This window comes from Trifolium pratense, linkage group LG7, assembly GCF_020283565.1.
Source record: "Trifolium pratense cultivar HEN17-A07 linkage group LG7, ARS_RC_1.1, whole genome shotgun sequence".
Lineage (NCBI taxonomy): Eukaryota > Viridiplantae > Streptophyta > Magnoliopsida > Fabales > Fabaceae > Trifolium > Trifolium pratense.
Window position 1 is genome coordinate 50,276,676 of NC_060065.1, and position 24,098 is coordinate 50,300,773.

The following is a 24,098-nucleotide window of genomic DNA, read 5'->3' on the forward strand; positions in this document are numbered from 1 at the left end:
CTGACAAAAAGAGAAAAAGACTAACATAACATTGTAATACTAACAACTAACTTTGTTTATAAAAAAATCGTCAGGGACATTGCATTGTAGTCGCTAGATTACTTAAAAAAAATAAAAAAATAATTTTACAAGTGCTAAATCTAAAATCTTGCATCAACTATTTTTCATATTTATATATTTTTTTTTAACATAACCAATTTATCCACGCATCGCAAACACTGTTTGGCCTTTGAATTGTTGAATTAAAATACTTAGTAAATGAATAAATGATCATTTATTAATACAACAACTTGCAAGAGAAAGAGAAGAGAGAAGCAGTTGGAGAAAGAGGAAGACGAAGATAGAGTGTTGGTGAGTTCAATCAACCAACAAGTTAACATTTTCACATTCATTCATTCGTGATGGACGAGGTCATGACAACGGCAGATGTAACGGCAAGCACGGCTTCATCGTTATCCCCTTCAATACTTCCTTCCAATCTTCCTATACTCTCGGCTTTTCTCTCTTTCGCTCTCGCTCAGTTTCTCAAGATCTTCACCACCTGGTGCGTTCCAAATTCACACGTTTACGATTTCAATTTTCTGTTTTCCAGTTTCTCAATTATGCAATTTACGGTTAATTAGGGATAAACTAAAATAGATCTCAATTATCCGTTTGATTAGGTTAATTTTGAGAGTACTTGGGAGATTATTTTATGCGGTTTATGACTTGATTTCTATATCGTTAAGTGTTATTCGTTTACATGATTCGAGTATTTGCCTCTGTGTATGTTTGTAATTGTTTGTTTCCATATTCTAGAGGTTTAGAATTGATTTTGATCAGTTTAGGGTAGAATTTAATTTTGCCTCTAAAATTGATTTTACTCCAAGTTAGAAACGGTAGCTTCTGATTCTAGAATTTGTTCAACTCACTTTTACATAAATGCATCCAGATATAAATCATTTTACCTTCAACTTGATTTTAGCTAGAAACAATTTTAGAGAATCAATTAATTCAAAATCAACAATTTGGTTCCACTTGTGGAGGAGACAAAATTGATTCTAGAGGTGTAGAATTGATTTTGACATGTTTGTCTGTTCACAAGTGTACTAGTAGAATTGATTTTGCCTCTATACTTGATTTTTGTCTCTACAATTTAGCCTGATTCCATGTTTGGAGCAGCTATTATTGATCATTGAGGTGTAAAGTTGATTTTGACCTTTTCTTTTTTGTTGCTCTCTGGTAGAATTTTGCCTCCATGTTCAGGAAGAAGTGAAATTTGTTTAAACTATTTCTCACTTATTAAAAACAGGATTAAAAGTGAAAGCAGTGTGTTATTTTTGTAATTCAAACTAAATACAGAGAATGGAATTAGAAAATGAAAACAAAACCCAAACAGACCCTAAAACTGTGTTTCGTTTCTAGAACTGGACAATTTTGTTATGCACTACTGTGTGAGATTGGAATTGGAAATGTGAGCTTAATCTTTTTCCCAAACTTTTCTCCTAGATACTCAGGTATAAGGAAAAGAGATGGGATTCTAAAAGGTTGCTTGATTCGGGTGGAATGCCTTCATCACATTCTGCGACTGTGTCTGCTTTGGCTGTGGCTATAGGTTTCCAAGAAGGGACTGCATCATCTGTATTTGCTATCGCCGTCATCTTGGCATGTATTGTATGTATTCTATCCATCTTCCATCCATTCATTTATGATAAAATATAGTGCTCTGTTCTTGATTAGTTTTGACTTGCAACTTATTTCACTTTCACCGAAAGTTCATTCATGGTTTTCATTTTTCTGGTTTTTATGTCTGATTTGGTGTGCAGTGAATCTATGTTTTTTTAAGACCTTGGACGCTCTAATTCCTAAATATTTTATACTTGCTTAAGATAATTTCATTAGCATATTCAGCATTTCCATGACGATTGTCACAATGCTTCCATTGATAGAGTATTAGAAATTGCACTGTATGTGTTTGCAATCAACTATTTCTTTTATATGGTAGCTTGTAGTCTACGAATTTTGAGTTCATATTTAAATAACACCTTTTTGTGTCATGTAAACCACACTACTAATAGGAAGATGTTACAATGTGTTGATTATTATTTTCTTTATAATTATTTCTTCAATAGAAATTCATAAGAAGTATTTGACTAATGAGTTGAGCTTCCTTATTTTTGCTGCTATTTTCTGGTTAAAATGGTATTTGTTTAGAGCCTGGAAAAAATAAATGTTTTTCCTGGTACTTGGGGTTTATTGAGTTGAATTTTGATATTCTTAACATAGTAGAGTGACAAAATTAGATTGTGTTACTTTTATAGGTAATGTATGATGCCTCAGGAGTTAGACTTCATGCAGGCCGACAAGCAGAAGTAAGTTCGTTTGCTTGGTGGTAGTGTTATCGACTTGCTTTACTTTTCCCCCTTGCTTTATATATACACACGCTCATTTTATATGTTGCTTTCTGTCACATTGCAGTTGCTTAATCAAATTGTGTGTGAATTACCTCCAGAACATCCACTGTCCAATGTCAGACCACTGCGTGATTCACTTGGTCATACTCCACTTCAGGTATGGTGTGCCTTTTTCTGCTTATTTCAACGATTGTTCTGATAGATGTCTAGTACCCTGTCATCTTTGGTGACCAACACAATTTGATTCAATTTTCATTAACAAGTTATACAAGTAATACACACTGTTGTTTGGACTTTGGAGTATATTATCTGAATGAGCAGAGGTTCTCCAGAAGCTCTTGCAATGCCATATACTATGTGTGGCCAAACTCCAAACTCCATAGTTGTAGGCCTCATCTTTCAAAGTCCAATTACCAACATAATTATTTACATGAATTAGGTTCCATGCATTGCAATATTAGATTAACAGTACCTTAATCTCTCACGTCTAAAGTTCTGGATAAGGGAATCATATTTTAAGAACTATTACTTTGTCTCAAGGTTGAGCTCCCTGTATCTGAATGTTAAATTCCTATTGTAATAATTTCGAAGTATCATTGACTACTATTATCTTTTGCACAGGTTGTTGCCGGTGGCTTACTGGGGTGCCTTATAGCATTTTTAATGAGGAAATAAAGTTAAGATGCAATGCTATGTGAATGATATACTAATACTAATTATCTACCTTGTCACAAGTGGTTGTGCACGACGAAAAGGAGTGCATCATGGAAATGGCGTAAAAGGCTTGCTTTTGTGGAAAGCATGCAAGCGAGTAAACGATAAATTATGTTGAGGGTTCTCCATGGTGCTGGGAGATCCATTGTCTCCAATTTCGGGCATTCAGACTTCTCCTGTGCACAATAATGGATTTGTTTATTAACTGTCTTAATTAATTGTTGATGATTGAACACGATTTGAGACAATAGTGTCCTTTATTTGACTTGTTTTCCACAACTTGTGGCTGGCATTTCATTTTCATCCATTAGTAGATTAATGTGTGTTTCTCAAGTTGTGACCTGTCAAAAACATTGACCGTCATGTTTTATCTAATTACACTTTTTTTTTAATGTGATTATCATTTCATTTGTTGTCTCAGATTTTGTGATAATAGATGGTATAATTTTCATAATACTTTCATAGCTTTGGCTAAAATGAAAGAGTTGGACAAGTGGTGCATGGTGTACAAGTTGTCGATAACTCTATAACGAATACGAATTTTATAAAATTTATCGTTGGATAGAAAATTTATATCGTATAGATCATCCATATAAATTTTTTTAAAAATTGAAAATCATTTGATATGTTATTGAGACTCATCAAGATAATTTTCAATTTTTTTAAAAATTTATATGAATGGTCTATATGATATAAAATTTTTATCAAACGGTAGATTTTGTAAAATTCCTATTCGTTATAGAATTATTGATAAATGGTGCACTGTGCACCACTTGATCAACTTTTGCATAATAAAAGCCGCCTACTTTTATAAATTGGATTTTACCTTGCAGGTTTGAGAGATTTTGGTCTGCTCCACAGTTTACGTAATTGTCACCGGAAATTGAAAATAAGATGCTCTCCTTCTCAATCTTCAGTCTGAAATGATCAGTATGCTCAAATGTCAATTCTCAAATTTGCAAAATATCAACACACGCAATCATTCCGTTCCCAAAACTTATGATTAATAGAAATAATCGAATCATTCTTTATCTGATCTCGAATAATCTTCACCTTGTTTGCATTTCATTTGCATAATGTTAGTGTCTTTGAATTCCTTGGTGACAAGTTAGACCAATGTGGAGGGAATTAATGTAAGAAACAAGTAATCAATATACGGAGTAAACAAATACAGTACCTTCATCAAATCGTTGACCAAAATCATATGAATGTCCAGAATACCAAAATATGATTAGATGTCAATAGCTCTCAAGTAAAGAGCACCCTGAAGAATGGTCTCATCTGCATCGTCATAAAACAAACAAGTTAGAGGAAGGTTGATCTCCTCTTTAGGGATTACACTGTCCCAATTATTTTTCTTCAATAATTACAAGTCCTTTTATTTAAGTTTTTTTCTTCAATAATTAGAATTTAGTTTTTATTTTTTATTTATTCTAAAGTTTTCTAATTTCCCTCCACTAAAATTAATTCTATCGTTGTGAGAGTCTATTTCGTAATGCTAAATCCAATGTAAATTGAGTTCAAATTTTTTAAAGAGTAAAATGAGTGTTAATTTTTTTTTTTGTTGATAAAATGAGTGTTTATTTATCTGTAAGTCTTCGTTCAATCGACAAAATGTCAAAATTGTTAATTCTACTCGAGACGTTGTGAGAGTCTATTCCATTATGCTAAATCCAATATTTCATGAAGCCAATATAGTGAGTATGTCTCGCTATAATCTAGTGCGTTGAATTCATCAATTTAAATGAAATGACGTGAGTTTCTTATAATTTAACCCAAATTTGAGTTTGATTTTTGACTTGAATTAAACATATAACAATGTTAAAATTCTTAAGAGAGTTTGACATGCATTTAAATTCTAATAAATTCTCATTTATACACCACGAACCACCGGTGCTCTCTCTCTCTCGTCTAGTCTAGTGTATCATTTTCAAATCACAAAGCAAATGGAGGGAAAATAATCGATTCCTGCAACAATTCATTCCTAAGAAGTAAGAAGTACCAAACACTAGTTATCAATGGCGGAATTCCTAAGCCCTAATCCAACAACTGTTCACAAAAAGAAGCTTCCCATCTCCACAACAAATTTCTTCGTCGGCTCCAACGACGACCAACTCGAACGCGCCGCTGCTCGTGCTGCTCGTGTTGCCGCTATCCGCCGTACTTCCTGTGCCGTTAACTTCAAACCTCAACCCGCCGATTCGGATCCTGTTCTCAACAAGCAGCAGATTCTCGAGTTATTCCGAAATTGCATTAAGCTTGCTTCAGAAAATGTAATAATCAGTTAATCACCACCACATTGTAGTTATTGTTTTGTTTTACTTGTTTTGTTTCTCACCGTTATTTCTTTTTTTGTGCAGAAAATTAATCAGAAAAATACATGGGATTTGGATTTGATTGATCATCTTACTGATATTATTAGGGCTGACGATGATAGTAATGACGCGGAAACTAATTTTCAAATGGTAAGTTAAGTTGATTTTATGGGTTAAGATTTCATTAATTTTTGCCTATTTTTTTGGTATTTATGTTTTTGTTCATGGTGTTTCTTTATGTAGAGTTACTTGCAATTATAAATCTCTCATTGATTTTTTTTTTTGGTTTACAATGAGCTGGGATTCGAACCCAGGACCTATAACGCCCAAACCACTCACCACTAGACCAAACCTAGTGGCTTAAATCTCCCATTGATTTTAAAACCACTTAAAAACTGGAATATTTCTATGTGGTACCGACACTTCTGATTGAAAACATGTTTGTTCGGTGTATGACATGTGTCGGTGTCTATGGTTCGTAGCTAGATTTTTTAAATAAAGTTTTTGTTTATAATTGTACTGATGGGATAAATTATAGGGTCAATCATCAGACAGCTGTGGTACTAAAATTAAATTTATTTACATGTATATAATGTAATGTAATATTCATTGATTTCTTATTCGGGTAGGCAAGCTGCACCCTTGAAGCTGGAGTCAAAATTTATTCATTAAGGGTGGATTCGGTGTATTCCGAGGCATATAAAGTTCTTGCTAGAATGAATAGGGCAGGCTATGAAACGGAGCAAGGTTAGAACGAGCATACCCTTTTATCAAGTCTAGTATTTTATGAACTTATTTCATCCTTCGTATACCTTGTCCTTTGGTTGGAGGTGGATGGGAGATTATGCATTCTACAGTAACAGTAGAAACAAATTTTTAGTCAAATAAATTTTTCGACAGTTATATCAACAGTTTTTCTTCTCTCTTTTTCTCTCAAATAAATTTTTATAACAAAGAGGACTATCCACAAATGTAGATGTTTGCATTATAATGGAAATATGCACTCTTATTAGATTGGAATTGTTTCCCAGCAATACATTAATGTTGGTATTATAACATTTTATTCTGTACTTGCTCTAACTTCTAATGATGTCATGATGTTCAGACACTACTCTAGAGAGTGCTAATGCTGAAGGTGGGCAAGAAGATAGCAAGAAGGGAATCGTAAAAAAAGTCAGTTCTTTTGATCTTTGGACTGGCCTGAATGATCAAACTTTATATTTATTGATAAGTTCTAAGTGGCTAAGTCGTGATTGTTCATGCAGTTGTCACCTTTGTCAACATTGGAATCATCTTTTGAGGTTCTTAATGTAAAGAAGTTTGATGGTGATCTCAAATCTCATTCTATTTGTTATTTGTTCATGGTGTGGGATTGAGATTTATTAGTTCTGATCATGTAGTTATCTTTTTCAGTTGCATTTGCTGTGGATCCCCTCTATCGCCAAACATCAGCAAAATTTGATGAAGGGGGAGCTAAAGGTCTTTTGATGAATAACCTCGGTGTATATGGTAGATGTAGGGTGCTCTTTGATTCACTAGATGTGCCAGGGACGTATGTAGCTAGTCAAAATGAACATGATATTTCAGATGTAATTGATCTTTCTTTTGCACAAGGTATGTTACTTTTTAAAGCTGAGGCGAAACCGTTGCCACATTTCAAGTAAAGCATTTAATAAGGCTCAGGGGCTCACCTTTGTCTTCTTTATAGATTGTGTTGAACAGATGGTAATGGACATGGATATTAAGGATGCAATTTCTCCAACTCTCAGGGTGATAGTAAATCAATTTGATGAAAATAATAGAAGGCCCTCCGATTTTCAATTTCATGGCCAAAATTCAGCAGAAGAGTTTGATGCAGCTATTGATTGTGAAGGTGGGGCTGAATCAGAAGAAGACCACGAGAACTTCCCAAGTTGGCCTTATGAACATGACAACCAAACATTTGTTGCTGAACTGGGCTCTAATGATGTAGACCCAAATTTTTCAAGTTATCCTCAGGTTTTGTATCTTTTTTTTTTTGAATGGCCTCAGGTTTTGTATCTATTAGTCCTAAAATGTCCATGCCTTCTTGAAAGATGTTTTAAAAGAGATATATAATTTTTTACTAAGTGCTTGGTGGACCTTTTATAATACTGTAGGAGAAAGAACCTTTTCCTTCCCAAGACCCTGAAATGGATGAAATATTTGGAAATGTTGATGAGTGTCTATTTGCTAGTCTGGGTTTTAGGTCAAAGAAAAATGCGTGGGCAGGTCCAGATCATTGGCAGTACCGAAAAACTAAAGGTGGGATTTAGGCGTTTGTAATATACTAATGGTCATATGCATTTGGAAGTTCAGCCTGTTAATTGATTTAGAAAATGTTTTAGGTTCAGAGTCAGAAGTTCATTGTTCTTCTGAAGATGGGTCAACCCTCAAAACTAGGCGGTCAAGGACTATGAGACAGATCGAAGTTGATTTAAATTTCACAAATTTTCTTGGAAAAACACTTCCAGATATCTTTGCTCCTCCCAAGAATCATAAATCGTTATTACTCCCTAAAAATAGACCCGTTTGTGTTACAAAACTCCCAGAGGACTGCCACTATGAGCCAGAGGATCTTGTCAAGTTATTTCTTTTGCCTAATGTTAAGGTATGTTCTTTAGTTATATAAGTTAGTTTCAATTTCGACTGTCTCTATCCAGATTAATATTTATTTGTTTCTCTTCCTTTTTTTTTTTAGTGTATTGGGAGGAGGACGAGAAAGTTCTCAGGTAATATGTGCTATTGTGATCGCAACATTTCATTCTTTATATCCTCCAATTCAATGTCTATCAATATAAATAACATTTTAGTGTGTTTTCATGTATTACTATATTGCACTTATACCACAGATGCAGATGGATCGACTGAGCAATGCAATAACAATGAACCATTCAATTCATGGGATAATGGAAGTGTTTGTGATGGTGAGTATGATGGTGCACATAGTGATATGGATGACTCAAGCACACTTATTTCTCCGCCTCGTCAGGTGGGTTTAAGACACTATTGAATAGTTACGCTATTTCTCTTGATATATGATTATTTTGAGTATATGCATGCTGATGAAAGGATAATATCTTTCATGAAAACATATTCCTCATCAAGCTTATATATCATTATTTTGGGTATCATATGCATGCAGATGAAATCTTTCATGAAGATATATATATTCCTCATCATTAATTTTAATTTCAATACACAATTTTCCCAAAAGGTAATGCCATTGGAGTTATGTCTTAAGTTTGAATATTTCAAAATACCACAGATCAACAAAATTGAAGTTCAATATGACAAAACGTCCAAACAAGTTGATGTTCAGGCACTGAAATTTACTCTTTGGAACTGTATTCAAGAAATTCAAGAATCCGTTCAACTTCCTTTACAGGTATGCTATAGTTTCAAAATTTCTTGCAAGGCTCTGGCTTATACCATATATTCCTTGCCTTAGTCATAAACATTCAAAAGTATCATTCCCTTAGCAGCCTCACTAAAATAAAATGGTTGCTGCTGTATTTTTTTTATTACATGCTATAGTATTTCAACTTTCTTCTCTATGGCAATGACTCTTCAACTGTGGTGCTGTATTTTCGCTACCAGTTCTACATGGGTTGCCAATCATTTTTATTTTTTGCTCGTTGAAGTTGAGCAGCATTTTCTAACCGTTTTTATGAACATTTCTTCATTCTAAAGGGTGAGAAAGAAATGGCGTCTTTCAGGCATATATTGGCCAACTTTCCTAGTGAATGCAATGCTGCTGCAACTGTTACTGACATATCTCCACATTTGTGTTTCATATGCCTCTTGCATTTGGCTAATGAGAAAGAGTTGAGCATCCAAAGCTGCCCAAACTTGGATGATCTTCACATATATATGCCTAACTGATGTTGTTACCTCTAAAAGTGGAGCAGTTTAGACACTCACAGCTTCATTTCAGTAAGTAGGAAATATTTTGGTAAGTTTTTATGTGCAGTTAACTGGCTTTATTTCTTTGCACAAATTCCACCTAACTTTTGTTCATAGGCAAGATCTCATTAGTAAACATCTAAAGCATTTGTAGGATGAAAATTAGTCCATGTACAGTAACTCTTTTTTTGAACTGATATAATATGTCTTGAGAGATAGAGTATTTGGTAAAGAGATACTATGATATTTTGTACCATTATATAGTCCATGGTCCATGAACAAGTCTATGTTTATTTCAGAGTTATTTGGATACAAAGTTGATATCGTATGGCGGATACCGTATAAAACAAGGCTTAATTTTAAATGTAAGATCAGATCGTATGGCTTAATTTTATTTGAACCACCGACCACGTCGATTTTGATCAGGTAAGATCAGACTGTAATAAACTAAGGCTTAATTTTAAATGTGTAACTCTGGCTTAACTTTTTTCTTTTATATAAAAAAGATGAGGCTTAAATTAAATGTGTAATAATCCACATCCACATATATATATATAGGCACGGCATGTGGAGAGAAAAAAACATAGTACTATTATATACAGTATATAGTGTATAAGGCCAAAACGTTTGTTTCCTTCACGAGTATATCACCCTTCAATGTGGTCCATGGAGAGGCATGGACTTGTTTGTCTTTCCCTTGAGTTTCAATAATGTAGTTCCCCCGTTAATTTTAAAATAGAAAATAAATAAATCCATCAATATTGTAGGAAATGTAACCCACTTGGCGTTGGTCTAGTAGTGTTGGATTGAGTCCTTGGAGTATGCTCCTTTCAAGGTTTCAGTTTCGATTCCCTCTGGTGTCAATTTCGGTGGGCTAGTCCATATAGAGCAAAAATACTCTGACTTTAAATGGGGTCCCCAATTGAATGGTGGGATTGACCCTCTTGGATTAGTCGGTCCTAGGGCCGGATACCAAGTTTTTTTTTAAAAAAAAGTGAGAAAAATGTACTAAAAGAAAAAGAAACAAACAGAAAATAGTACAATAATTGAACTATGATACAAATAAGGTAAATAAGGAAATTTATAACCAATACCAAACTAGTGCAAAACTGAACCATTTTGAAGTGTGATCTCCATAGAATTCCTTTCTCTCCTAAATCCTAATAAACGTGTAATAATCCATATACATGTGGTGAGAAAGAAGGCATAGTGTAATGCCAAAAACGTTTATTGCTCTAATGAGTATGATCTCTCTCAACATGGTCCTGGTCTTGGTCCTGGTTCATGGACACTTCTAAGGTGGCGTTTAGCATGGGCAAGTATAATTTCTCCCCACCATGGTCCAGTTATATTTTCACCGTTAGATCATGTGAGATTATAGATTCTATTATACTATGTCCACATTATATCTTTTCTCATATTATCTTCATTCTCAAAATCGCAATTCTCTCCCAAACAACACAACTAATTTAATTTTTCTGAAAGATTAATGTGGTACTACTATTTAGTTCGGTTGTTTTGAGAAAGAGTATTTGAGGATGTTTTCTTGAGAACTGGAATCTGAAATTTGAGACACTAATTTCTTTTGCAGGCAAAAAGCTACTAGAACAATGGAGTTTTCATTGTTTAAATAAAAAAAAACCATGGAGTTTTGTTTTCATTTCAGATCTAAAATCTGATTTCATTGGAAAAAATGAACCACAAAAATATAACTTTTTCGGATCTACTGTGGTTTTAAAATTTAAAGATTTATGTGTCCAACAATTTACTTATATCTACTATTTATTTTCTCTTCATTCTTAGTATAAAGACACTGTTAGAGTCACATAGCTTGCAGGCCAAGTCATTGTATAGTTGGCCTTGTGGCGCGCGCGCTAGTGGGCTTGCCTTGACAATGGGCCAAGTCTGCTAGGCCTGTGTATGTGTATCTCCCTATATAAGGAGAGCTTGTATTGTTGGAATCAATTTAATGAGAATACAAACCCCTTGTTTACAACATTTGGTATCAAGGAGCCTTTCACTAAGACTTGTTTGTTCAAAAAGTTTGTTACAGTTTGTTACAACGGTGCAACCGTTTTCTGTTACTCTTCTTCCTCATTTTTTCTTCGATTCTTGCTCTCTAAGCTTCATCCATGGCGGATCACCCTTCGTTTATGCCTCCTTCCATTCCTAAATTCGACGGTTTCTATGATCATTGGGCCGAATTGATGGAAAATCTACTGCGTTCGAAAGAATATTGGAGTTTGATTGAGAATGGAGTTGTGGTAGCTCCTGCAAATGCTACACCAGATCAAATCAAAGCTGCTGAAGAAAGTAAATTGAAAGATCTGAAGGTAAAGAACTACCTCTTTCAATCTATTGATCGCTCCATACTTGAAACCATTCTTGTACGAGGCACTTCTAGAGATATTTGGGAATCTATGAGAAGAAAGTATCAAGGTTCTAATAAGGTGAAACGTGCTCAATTGCAATCATTGAGGCGTGATTTTGAGATTCTTTGTATGAAAGAGGGTGAATCAGTCACAGAGTTCTTTGCAAGAACCCTTGCTATTGCCAACAAGATGACATCACATGGTGAAAGATTGACTGATGGCAACATTGTTGAGAAAATCTTGAGATCAATGACTTCCAAATTTGAGTATGTTGTATGCTCAATTGAGGAATCACATGATGTTACCACCATGTCCATTGATGAACTTCAGAGTAGTTTACTTGTTCATGAAGGCAGGATGAAGATTCACAAGGTTAAGGAGGAAGAGCAGGCTCTGAAGGTGTCTAACTCCAATCTTGGAAGAGGGTCTGCAAATTCAAGAGGTAGGGGTCGTACCAGCTCAAGAGGGCGTGGGAGAGGTAGATCAGCTGCAAGTACCTCAAAAGAATTTGTAGAATGCTACAGATGTCATAAGCTTGGACACTATCAGAATGAGTGTCCAACTTGGGAGGAAAATGCAAATTTTGCTGAATTTGATGAGCATGAAGAAATGTTGATGATGGCTCAGAATCAATCAAATGTCAATACTAATCAGGTTTGGTTCCTAGACTCTGGCTGTAGCAATCATATGATTGGCACCAAAGAATGGTTATTTGACTTTGATGATACGTTTCGTGAGACGGTTAAGCTTGGTGATAACTCTACAATGTCTGTGATGGGTAAAGGAAATGTGAAAATAAGCTTGCAAGGCAAAATTAGTATCATCACTGATGTATACTATCTACCAAATCTGAGAAACAATTTGTTAAGCATAGGGCAGCTACAACAAAAGAATCTCACAATTGTCTTTAGCAAAGATACCTGCAAGATATTTCATGAAGAAAGAGGCTTGATTGTGTCAACTCCCATGACAGTCAATAGAATGTATATTCTACTTTGTCCAGTTATCACTCCAAGCTGCTTGAAAACAGCTCATGACAGTGAGGGATCTCTTTGGCATCATAGGTATGGCCATTTGAGCTTCAAAGGCCTACACACACTTGCAAAGAAAGATATGGTCAATGGATTACCCCTGCTGCAAGAAAGTCAAGAATTGTGTAGTGATTGTGTGATTAGCAAGCAACACAGAGATTCAATCCCTAAAACATCATCATGGAGAGCCACTGAGAAGCTTGAATTAGTTCATTCAGATATATGTGGTCCCATCACACCCACTTCTAATGGAGGTTGTAGATACTTCATTACTTTTACAGATGATTACAGCAGGAAAACATGGACTTATCCTTTAAAAGAGAAGTCAAGTGCTCTTGCTGTGTTTAAAAGGTTCAAAGCATTAGTTGAAAATGAGTCAAATCAGTCAATTAAGTGTCTTAGAACAGATAGAGGTGGGGAATTCCTTTCTGATACTTTTAATGAATTTTGCAGTGAGTATGGCATCAAAAGGCAATTGACTACAGCCTATACTCCTCAACAGAATGGAGTTTCTGAGAGAAAGAATAGAACATTGATGAATGTAGTCAGAAGTATGCTAAATGGAAGGAATGTACCTAAGAGGTTTTGGCCAGAAGCAGTAGTTTGGGCTACTTATGTGATCAACAGAAGCCCTACCTTGTCTGTGAAGAACATGACACCTGAGGAAGCTTGGAGAGGTACAAAACCTTCTGTTTCTTTCTTTAAAGTGTTTGGATGTTTAGGGTATGTGCATGTACCAGATGTTAAAAGAAAGAAGCTGGATGCAAAAGGAATTAAGTGTGTTCTTTTAGGTGTGAGTGAAGAGTCAAAAGCCTATAAGCTCTATGATCCCATTCAAAAAAAGATTATCATCAGTAGAGATGTTGTGTTTGATGAGAATCAAGGTTGGAATTGGGATGAGAAGAACACAAGTAAAGTAGTAGAAGATTATCAAAGCATTGATCTTGAAGTAACTGAATCAATGGTTGGAGCAAATGAGCCAACTAGTTCAGTGAACAATGGAAATCATGCTGGTGAAGAGAATGATCAAGAAGATCATGATGACAATAGTAGTACTGATGAAGAAGAGACTTCATTACCTCCAAGAACTAGAAAGCCACCTGGCTGGACTAGAGACTATGTCACAGATTTAAATAGTCAAGAGGAATTGCAGAATTTAGCTGCTTTTTGCAACAATGAAGACCCAATTTCCTATGATGAGGCAGTAAAAGTTAAGGGCTGGAAACAAGCTATGGATCAGGAAATAGAATCCATTGAGAAGAACAATACTTGGGAGCTGGTAGATCTTCCAAAAGGAGTTAAGAAAATTGGTGTGAAATGGGTCTATAAGACAAAATATAATGAACATGGAGAGGTTGAAAAGCTTAAAGCAAGGTTAGTGGCCAAAGGATATACTCAGCAATATGGAGTTGACTTTAATGAGGTATTTGCCCCTGTTGCTAGATGGGATACTATTAGAGCAATTCTTGCTGTTGCAGCTTCAAAAGGCTGGCCTGTGAACCAACTTGATGTGAAAAGTGCATTTTTGCATGGAGAATTAGTTGAAAATGTGTTTGTTGATCAACCTCCAGGTTATGATAAACAAGATGGTAAGGTGTATAAACTCAAAAAGGCATTGTATGGTCTTAAGCAAGCACCAAGGGCTTGGTACAGCAAGATAGAATCCTATTTTACAGAAGAGAACTTTGAGAAATGCCCTCATGAACACACATTGTTCATGAAATATGATGGAAAGGGAAATGTGCTAATTGTGAGCATATATGTAGATGATTTGATTTTCACTGGAAGTAGTGCCCTCATGTTTGAAGAATTTAAACATTCCATGGAAAGAAAGTTCTCTATGACAGACTTAGGAAGGATGAGGTTCTTCCTTGGAGTGGAAGTTATGCAATCTGATCATGGAATTTTCATTTATCAGCAGAAGTATGCAAAAGATCTTTTGATGAGGTTTAACATGGCACAATGCAATAGTGTGAACAACCCTATAGTGCCTGGTAACAAATTGACAAAAGATCAAGATGGAGCCATTGTTGATGCTACAAACTACAGGCAGATAATTGGCTGTCTGATGTATTTACTAGCTACCAGACCTGATCTTACCTTTTCAGTCTGCTTGATTGCAAGATACATGGAAAAGCCTAAGGAAGCTCATTTGATGGCTGCAAAAAGAGTGATGAGGTATCTCAAAGGGACACTGAACCTTGGTATTTTGTACAAAAGAGGTGAAGTTTTGAAGTTGCAGGGTTGGTCTGATAGTGATTATGCAGGAGACTTTGATGATAGGAAAAGTACATCTGGTTATGTCTTTATGCTTGGCTCAAGCCCTATATCATGGTCATCAAAAAAGCAAGCTATTGTTACATTGTCAACTACTGAAGCAGAATTTGTGGCAGCCACTGCTTGTGCCTGTCAAGGAATTTGGCTAAGAAGAATCCTTGAGCAACTGAATCAGCAGCAAGATTGTACTGTTATACATTGTGACAATAGCTCCTCCATCAAGCTTTCTATAAATCCAGTTTTGCATGGCAGGTCTAAACACATTGATGTGAGGTTCTATTTTCTGAGAGACTTGACCAAGGATGGAGTGGTGAAGCTCATTCATTGCAGCACTCAAGATCAGATAGCAGACATTATGACCAAGGCTTTAAAGCTTGAGTCATTTTGCAAGTTCAGAGAGAGGCTTGGCCTTTGTGATGTTCACAGTTTGGCTTAAGTTTGGCTTAAGTCCTGAGTTTTTTCAGTCTTATTCATGTTGTTTTTTGTGTTTGTTTGATGTAAACTGTATAGGATGTTCAGTTTAGGGGAGTGTATGTTAGAGTCACATAGCTTGCAGGCCAAGTCATTGTATAGTTGGCCTTGTGGCGCGCGCGCTAGTGGGCTTGCCTTGACAATGGGCCAAGTCTGCTAGGCCTGTGTATGTGTATCTCCCTATATAAGGAGAGCTTGTATTGTTGGAATCAATTTAATGAGAATACAAACCCCTTGTTTACAACAGACACCAATTCTAATATAATTAAGTTTTATAAAATAAAAAAGCACACACTAATGGTTCAATTTACTAGTTTGATGAAGAAATTGAGTTTGTTGATGTGAATTATTTGGTGTGGTAAGGGTGGTACCAGAATTGAAATGGGGTGTACAGTAAATTTTTGCAGAACTTTGAGAATGGTGGTGGATTGTAGAAGATGGTGTAAGAGAAAAAAATCTAGTGTTGAGTGACTATAATAAAATGGTGTTCTTTATTTGATCTAATGGTCAAAACTCAACTTGACCATGGTGGGAAAAAACTATACTTGCCCATGCTAAACGCCACCCACTTCTAGTTGTACCTTGAGTGAGTTTCAATAATGCAGTGTCCCCTACTACTAGGCTACTCCCATTTTTTTTTTGGTTACATTAGGCTACTCCCATTTATTAAAAGATAAAATAAATAAATATATAAATCCATTAATTAATTAATGGGTCATGCTAACCGGTGCCCCCGGGGCACTGGTTAAGGAAACCAAAAAAGAAAATTTTAAAATTGAAAATAACACTTTTTAGACTTTCGAGACGTTGACTGCACAAACTTCAATATGATATTACTATATTTGGTTCCTTAAACAATGCCCCAGGGGCACTGTTTAGCATTTTCCTTAATTAATATATGAAAGAAGACACGTAAATATCTGTCTCTCACAATCACAGACTCACCTATGATAACGACGCACTAAAAGAAAGAAAAACATGCAAATAGAAAATTCAATGCCGAAATTTTGTTAGGTGAGACGTCGTGATCTGAGTTCGAATCCAGGATCTCACAATTATATGAATTTAATTTTAGTGGATTATCACTTCATCTAAGACAAAAAAAAAACAATAATTGCTTTCCGTACAGAAAACTACAATAATAATTAGGTACATTAACAAATCAAAGAGTTTTAGACTTTTAGTATATTTGCTCTCTAAATCAATAAATGAGCAATGATTTTTATCAATCAAAGTTTTTCGGTCGATTTTTATATTTTATAAAAGATCATTTTAGAAAAAGAAATAAGAGTAATAGATATACACTGACAACATAAAATATTTTTACACGATCATCTAATAAACATCTATCATTTTGTCATGTCATATCAAGAAAATGGGTTAAAGTTGGGTGATGTGGCGGAAAACATAGTTAGTATTTCTTGACAGTGTAAAATTATTTTACACTATCAATGCATATTTCTTTCTCTCAAGAAATAAATATTCATTTAACTATTAAATTAAATATCGAATATACTATTAGATGTTAAATTCACCTAGTACCTATGAAACCATGATACGTGACACGATACCGATACGATACGACACCGATACGGCGATACGGGAAAATTTGCAAAATTCCCGATATGATACGTCCGGGATACATTATTTAAAAATTAAATTTAAAATTAAATATATAAATGAACAAATATAAACATAACTAAAATCAATAATGATAAAAATTAACATTCAAATTACTCAAAATAAGAAAACAAATGACAATTACATATATTAAGTTAAGTACTACCCAAAAAGGGGGTGTGATGGGTATCTCAACTGGTTAAGCTAGTTGAGCTAAGCGTTAAGGGTTGGAGGTCCAGAGTTCAAGTCATGACAAGGAGAAAAACTAATAAGACATAGTTGGTAACATCATACTCTAACATTCAATACTTAAAGAGAAAATACGAATTGTATCAGTCTCCTCTCATACGTTTCCATCATCAAAGAACATTAATTGTCCGATACTTTTTTCGATCGATACACGTATGAGAAAAGTATTCGACAAGTATTGGTTATATTTTATTTTAAAAAATAATATTAATTGCCGATACTTATCCGATACAATATACTTCTCCGATACGTGTATCGGACGAGTATCGGTATCGAGTACGTATCAGATATGATACTTTGCTATTTTTAAAGTATCGGGGCTTCATAGCTAGTAACTACTACCACATAAATTCTCTTATACTCCAAAGTAAAATAGACAGATATATTAGATTTAGATGTTCGGTGTTTGAATCATATTAATGCTTGTTATAAAAATTGCGTATGAAGTATACTTTTGATTTTAAAAAATCCATTAAAAATTAATTAAAGATAAGGTTATTTATAAAAAAAAAAGAAATAAATAAAGAAATAATTTAAAAAGAATGAAAATATGACATTGATTTTTTTTTCTCCTTTACTAAAAAAAGGCAAACCCAAACCAAACCAAACCAAAACCACACTAAACTGAAGAAACCCCATTTCTCTTCTACTCAATCATGTCACTCCCACCACCGATCCCACCACCGTCAGTTTCATCTCCACCAAAGGCAAGGCCAAGTTCGTTACCAATCCGGCAAATTCCAGGCAGTTATGGATGGCCGTTACTAGGTCCCTTGTCTGATAGGTTAGACTATTTCTGGTTCCAAAAACCAGAAAACTTCTTCAGAACAAGAAAGGAAAAATACAAAAGCACAGTGTTCCGTACCAATATTCCTCCTACGTTTCCTTTCTTCACAAATGTTAATCCTAACATCATTGCTGTTCTTGACTGTAAATCTTTCTCTCATCTCTTTGACATGGATCTTGTTGATAAAAGGGATATTCTGGTTGGAGATTTTGTTCCCAGTGTTGAATTCACTGGGAATATTAGAGTTGGTGTTTACCAAGATGTTTCTGAAGCTCAACATGCTAAGGTACATACATACATACTTTGAAACTTAGTTGGGCCCAGCTATTTATTTTTGACGCAAAAATAAATTATTAGTAATTTTTTTAAAACCAACCTGCTGAGTTTATTTACACCGGAATAGTGCTAGTTTCAACATTTAGCTCTGAAACCTGAAACTGCTGAGTTCAGACTTTAAAAGTACTGTTCAGAGTTTTAAAAGTACTAGTAGAGTTTAAATTGTAAAAGTAGTTATAGATAAATCCAAACATCTATGGCCAACAAATTAAACTCAGAAATTTTTTTATGACGAATTATTCGGAAGAATTCTAATTCGATTTCTAGTAAAAACAATTCTTGATCTGAGAATCAGAGAATCAGAAGATTAATAAAAAAAAAAACTCAAACATTTATAATAATGACGCTTTATGATTAATTGACGATGTAAAATATTATTATAGATAATGTATACAAATTAAATCTATATAAAATTATTTAATACTTCATTATGCAGACCAAGATCTTATTGAAAGAGTCACAACCGAATTTTATTTTTAATATGGAAAATGTTAAACAATGCCCTGAGTATATGAGTTAAGATATCAAAATAGAATTTTTATCTTATAAATGGTGTATTCAATGTCTTGTGAAAAATTATCATCTCTCATCGTTTTGTCATTTGTTACCTTTTTTTAGTATGCTTAGTGCTCCGGACACTATTTAACATGACTTTTTTAATATTTTTTTTTGTCAAGTAGCCTAATGACAAGACTCACACATTTAAATGTGGAATCCGATTATATAAATATAAAATATAAATTTTTATTATATAAATATAATAACAATAACAACGTGTGAGATGATCGAAATCCGAATATTTATATAATCGGATTCCACATTTAAATGTAAAATATAAATTTTTATTATATAATATAATAACAATAACAACGTGAACCATATGGTTTTCCTCGTCTTTATTTATTTATTTATAATTTGAGAGGATTAGGAAATATTAATCTGTATGGTTTGTGGAGACAAATTGCTAAAATATACTGTACAGTTTTATCGGGAGGTAAAAATTTGTTATTTTATTAAGTAAAAAGTAAAAATTGTTATGTTATGGATAGTGGAGAGTAATATTAAAGTGCTGGTTGACATGGTAATAAAGACTCGCAACATCAACGGAAACACATCTATTTTGATTAAGCGCATTTGTGACTTCAAGAATTTGAATTGGTAAGTTGAAATACAATATTTTTGGCGCGAAGGAAATAAATATGCTGATTGGTTGGCTAGTTTTAGTCTAATCATAATTTTTTTGATGTTCATGTTATAAAGACTTATCCTTCGGAACTTCAAAGTTTTTGCTCTTTAATAACATTTTCGGAAGTTACATGCCTAGAAGAGTTCATTTGGTTTCCTAGATTTTCTTTTTCCATGAACTTTAATTTGCTTTCTTTTGTACTACCATAAAAAAAAGGAGGTGGGAAGTCGTTTTCTAGTTAACGTTAATTTCAGTCACAACTTACAACCAGACACTTTAAACAACGACATAACATTGCGATCTCTGATTCATAGAAAGTGTTTTATTTATATTTTTTCATTATTTGAAAATAATTGTCACATTAAAATACTATGGTATAAGAAAAAAGAATATGCACCGATAGTGTGAAATAATTTTACACTATCAATTAATACTAATCATATTAAGATCCCGTTTAGATTAACTTATTTTTGAGCTTATAAGCAAACAGTTTGTGCAATATAAATTAAATTTTATGCTATTTTATAAGTTCACACTAGTGAAAATTGTATTTTTATAAACTATTTTATCATAAACTACATTGACAAACTTATAATAATACATAAAAATTGCATAAACTGTTTGCATAAGTTCAAAAATAAGTTAATTCAAACGGGTCGTAAATCCATTTTTGCTTTAAAAAAAAGCTTAGAAATCCTTTTGGGGACCGGCAAGCTCATAATATGGTATTGTCTCGAATTATTTGGAATCTCTTGACTTTGGTGTGTTCTTGGGACCATGACAATTAATATATAGGAATATTTTTTTGTTGGCTACTTCCATCCGCACAATTTTTTAATTTTTTTTTTCTTTCAAAAATCTTATTTTGTCCTTTTTACTTTTAACTATTTTTATTTGAGTTTTTACAGAACTTCTGAAAAAAATTGAAATTTGTTTTTTATGAAATTAAGAAAAACTCAAATTCAAGAGTAGTTCACCTTGCACTAAAATTAGTTTGTCTTAATCTTTAAAAGACTTGAAAATTGAGTTTATTTTTTTTTTTTATTAATAATACTTCAAATTTGTGTTTTCAGTATTTTTCTTTTGTTACAGTTTTCAGTATTGAATTGCCTTTTGGAAAATTTGAGATTTTTAGTGATTTATTTTGTTACCAAGAGAAAAGTGCAAAAGGAAACAACAACAAAGGCCATAATTTAATTAAGGATGGAAGATGCTAAATAGTAAACAGTGTCTCGGGACACTAATTAAGCTTATTAATAAGAAAATTCTGTCTTAAAATTTGTACATTCAACACCTTAAAAATATAAAATATTACTTTTCAAACATTACTATAATATTTTATTTCCATTTTTAATATGCTTAACAAATGTCCGATAGCACTCTTTAGCATCCATAAAGGAAATCACAGGTGCATCAAGCAACCATTCACATCTTAGTGAAGTAGCTGGGAGAAGCATGCAGAGTAACACAAAAGGCTCAAATGTGTCAACGTCCAACTTAGCTAGCATATCTACACAATCATTTCATTCCCATGAATAGAGAAGATATTCTTAGAAGAAAAAAAAAAGATATTCTTAAATATCATGTGAGTAAATAAATTATATTTGATCGCTCACAAAAGTGAATTAAATATTTATAAAAATAATTAAATAATATAGACTTTTTAAATTATTTATAAAAAATGGGGGGCTAAAATCGCACATTTGAAACGTGGGGGCCAAAATCGCACATGTAAAACGTGAGGGGCCAAAATCGCATAATTATGAAATGTGGAGGGTCAAAACTGCAATTTAGCCTATTTTTTATGAGTGCGATCATATTAATATATGCTTTTTTTTATCACGTTAACATCTAAAAATATCTCATTAACATAAAACTCTAGCTTGTGGGCTATATAGTATGAGTACTCCTAAACCGGTGAAGTACACGTATCTGGTACGTACCAGTACCGGATACTCCATGGTACTCGTATGGTACGCACCGATTTCGTACCCGTTTTTATTTGGTTGATTTATAATGATGAATAAGGAAAAAAAACATATTGGCCGTTGAAAAATCTCTTAAAATATTATAATTTTTTATTATATTTCAATTATCTCTCATTTTTATGAAAATAGTTGAGATGATGGACAAAAAAAATTAAATCTTCAAAGCATGATGATAATAATTCACTTAAAAATAAATTTTCTAATATTTTATATTAACGTACTCGTACCTTAAATTTTCTAAAATACCGGTACTGTACCCGTACCGGACAACATAGCTTGTGGGTATGCATGAAGTCCATACGTTTGATATGACACATATATAGAGATACAATTTTTTAAAAATAATTTCAGATATGATAAGGTGAAAATATTTTAATAAAAAAATAAAATTTAAATTAAATATACAAATGTACAATATAACCATTTAATTTTTAAAGTAAGGCACTGGATTAATTAAGGAACTACAATCAATATTGAATACCATAGTATCACAATCTAAGCTCTAACAAGTAGCCTAGTTTCTCTTTTGTATAAAAAAAATAGGCTAAACCTTTTTTTTTTTAATTATAAAACTAAACCTTTTATTTATTCTCTAGAAAGAGACTAATTTAATGTTGAAAAGCTTAATCCGCAATAGAAATGCAGTGATTAAGATCCATCAAACAGTAATTAGCAATTTATCATTCATGTTCATCATCCAGTTCAACAACAGATACTATAAATATATATACTTCATGCAGGCAAAGAATTTCTCCATGAACATATTGAAACAAAGCTCAAGCATATGGGTACAAGAACTTGTATCAAACCTCGACGTATTTTTCGACCAAATTGAAGCAACATTGTCTCAATCTTCATCAGCAAGTTACTTTTCCCCAATGCAGCAATTTCTGTTCACTTTCCTAAGCAAAGTCCTTGCCAGAGCTGATCCTTCCCTTGACCCCAAAATCGCCAAATCAGGTGCAACCATGCTCAACAAATGGCTCGCGGTTCAGCTTTTACCTACGATTAGTATCGGCTCCTTCCAACCACTCGAAGAAATCTTCCTTCATTCATTTTCTTACCCCTATGCCCTTGTCAGCGGAGACTACAACAACCTCTACAACTTCATTAAACAACATGGTAATGCTCTCTCATCTAAAGTGTATGTAATTTTTGCTAAAGTTCTAGTAACACATTGTGATTCTCAAAGTCAATTGAAACATACTATGTTTTGGTATCACGGTGGATATGTCAGAATCATGGTGATCCACAGTAATTTCCTAGAAGCTATACTATGTAGCTTTATGAAAAATCATGGTGGATTACCGTGATTCTGGAATATCCACTGTAATTTTTCACAGAAGTTACACTCTGTAGCTTTTGAAAAATCACGGTCTGTTATTCTGGAATATCCAATGTGATACCAATCATATGCTAAGACTTTTTCCTTAAATAATTTAATAATTTTTTCTTTTAAATTCCCTTCAAATAATGAAGAGAAAAAATAATAAAATCTTTGGTTAATGTATTTGATAGGCAATAAACAATATTGATAACAGGTAAGGAAGTGATAAAAAGTGGAACAGAATTCGGGTTAAGTGAAGATGAAGCAATCCACAACTTGCTTTTCGTGTTGGGTTTCAACTCATATGGCGGATTTTCAATTTTCCTCCCTAATTTGATAAACACCATAGCGAATGGCCCAACTGGTTTGCAAGATCAGCTGAGGAAGGAAGCGAGAGAGAAAGGCGGTTCAACTCTCGGGTTCAGCTCGTTGAAAGAAATGGAACTAATTAATTCAGTGGTTTACGAAACCCTTCGGTTGAATCCACCAGTTCCACTTCAGTTCGGTCGAGCCAGAAAGGATTTTCAGTTAAGTACATATGACTCAGCATTCGACGTGAAGAAGGGTGAGTTATTATGTGGGTATCAGAAGCTTGTAATGAGGGATCCAGCCGTGTTTGATGAACCGGATCAATTTATACCGGACCGGTTCACTAAAGAGAAAGGGGCCGAGTTGTTGAACTATTTGTATTGGTCTAATGGACCACAAAGCGGTTCGCCAAGTGTGTCCAACAAGCAATGCGCGGGCAAGGACATTGTGACCTACACCGCGGCCTTAATTGTGGCACACTTGCTTCGTAGGTACGATTTAATTAAAGGAGATAGCGGTTCCATCACTGCCTTAAAGAAGGCCAAATGAAGAGTGAGGGTTGGTATTCAATGTTTGTGATTATCAAAGACAGATTATATTTTTCTTTATTGTTTATAAAATTGGGGTTGTATTGTATCTATTCAAACAATACTTGGCATTCATGAATCATAATTCATGCGAGAGAAAGTCTAGAGGATGACTTAAAAAACTTAACACATTTTCTATAAGTTTGATCATAATAATGATGAAACTTCAAATCAAATAGCTTGGTTAGAAAGGTCTAATGTCAACTCAACAA

At 33.8% G+C, this 24,098-nt stretch overlaps 3 protein-coding genes across 6 annotated transcripts; all 3 read left to right on the forward strand.

Annotated features, from left to right (window-relative positions):
- The first annotated feature begins 271 nt into the window (after positions 1 to 271).
- LOC123899408 (uncharacterized membrane protein YuiD-like) lies at positions 272 to 3,527 on the forward strand. Its single transcript, XM_045950520.1, has 5 exons — positions 272 to 544; positions 1,497 to 1,653; positions 2,301 to 2,351; positions 2,458 to 2,550; positions 3,015 to 3,527. The coding sequence occupies exons 1-5, from the start codon at positions 402 to 404 to the stop codon at positions 3,066 to 3,068; spliced, it is 498 nt and encodes a 165-aa protein (XP_045806476.1). The 5' UTR covers positions 272 to 401; the 3' UTR covers positions 3,069 to 3,527.
- A 1,462-nt stretch (positions 3,528 to 4,989) lies between these two features.
- Positions 4,990 to 9,923, forward strand: LOC123897526 (condensin complex subunit 2-like). Of its 4 annotated transcripts, XR_006805046.1 has the most exons (14): positions 4,990 to 5,380; positions 5,468 to 5,572; positions 6,052 to 6,169; positions 6,528 to 6,595; positions 6,688 to 6,748; positions 6,836 to 7,036; positions 7,131 to 7,420; positions 7,561 to 7,705; positions 7,789 to 8,051; positions 8,142 to 8,172; positions 8,293 to 8,432; positions 8,709 to 8,828; positions 9,134 to 9,395; positions 9,646 to 9,923. XR_006805046.1 is itself a non-coding variant. In XM_045948203.1 (13 exons), exons 1-13 carry the CDS (start codon positions 5,126 to 5,128, stop codon positions 9,323 to 9,325), a joined length of 1,989 nt encoding a protein of 662 aa, XP_045804159.1. In that variant the 5' UTR covers positions 4,990 to 5,125; the 3' UTR covers positions 9,326 to 9,644. The 4 variants fall into 4 exon arrangements, 2 of the variants coding, with proteins under 2 accessions (XP_045804159.1, XP_045804158.1); XM_045948203.1 differs by lacking the exon at positions 9,646 to 9,923 and having other exon boundaries at positions 9,134 to 9,644; XR_006805045.1 differs by having other exon boundaries at positions 5,025 to 5,380; positions 8,142 to 8,432; positions 9,646 to 9,912.
- A 7,994-nt stretch (positions 9,924 to 17,917) lies between these two features.
- LOC123897527 (linolenate hydroperoxide lyase, chloroplastic-like) lies at positions 17,918 to 23,980 on the forward strand. Its single transcript, XM_045948204.1, has 3 exons — positions 17,918 to 18,439; positions 22,404 to 22,785; positions 23,205 to 23,980. The coding sequence occupies exons 1-3, from the start codon at positions 18,023 to 18,025 to the stop codon at positions 23,846 to 23,848; spliced, it is 1,443 nt and encodes a 480-aa protein (XP_045804160.1). The 5' UTR covers positions 17,918 to 18,022; the 3' UTR covers positions 23,849 to 23,980.
- The last annotated feature ends 118 nt before the right edge of the window (positions 23,981 to 24,098 follow it).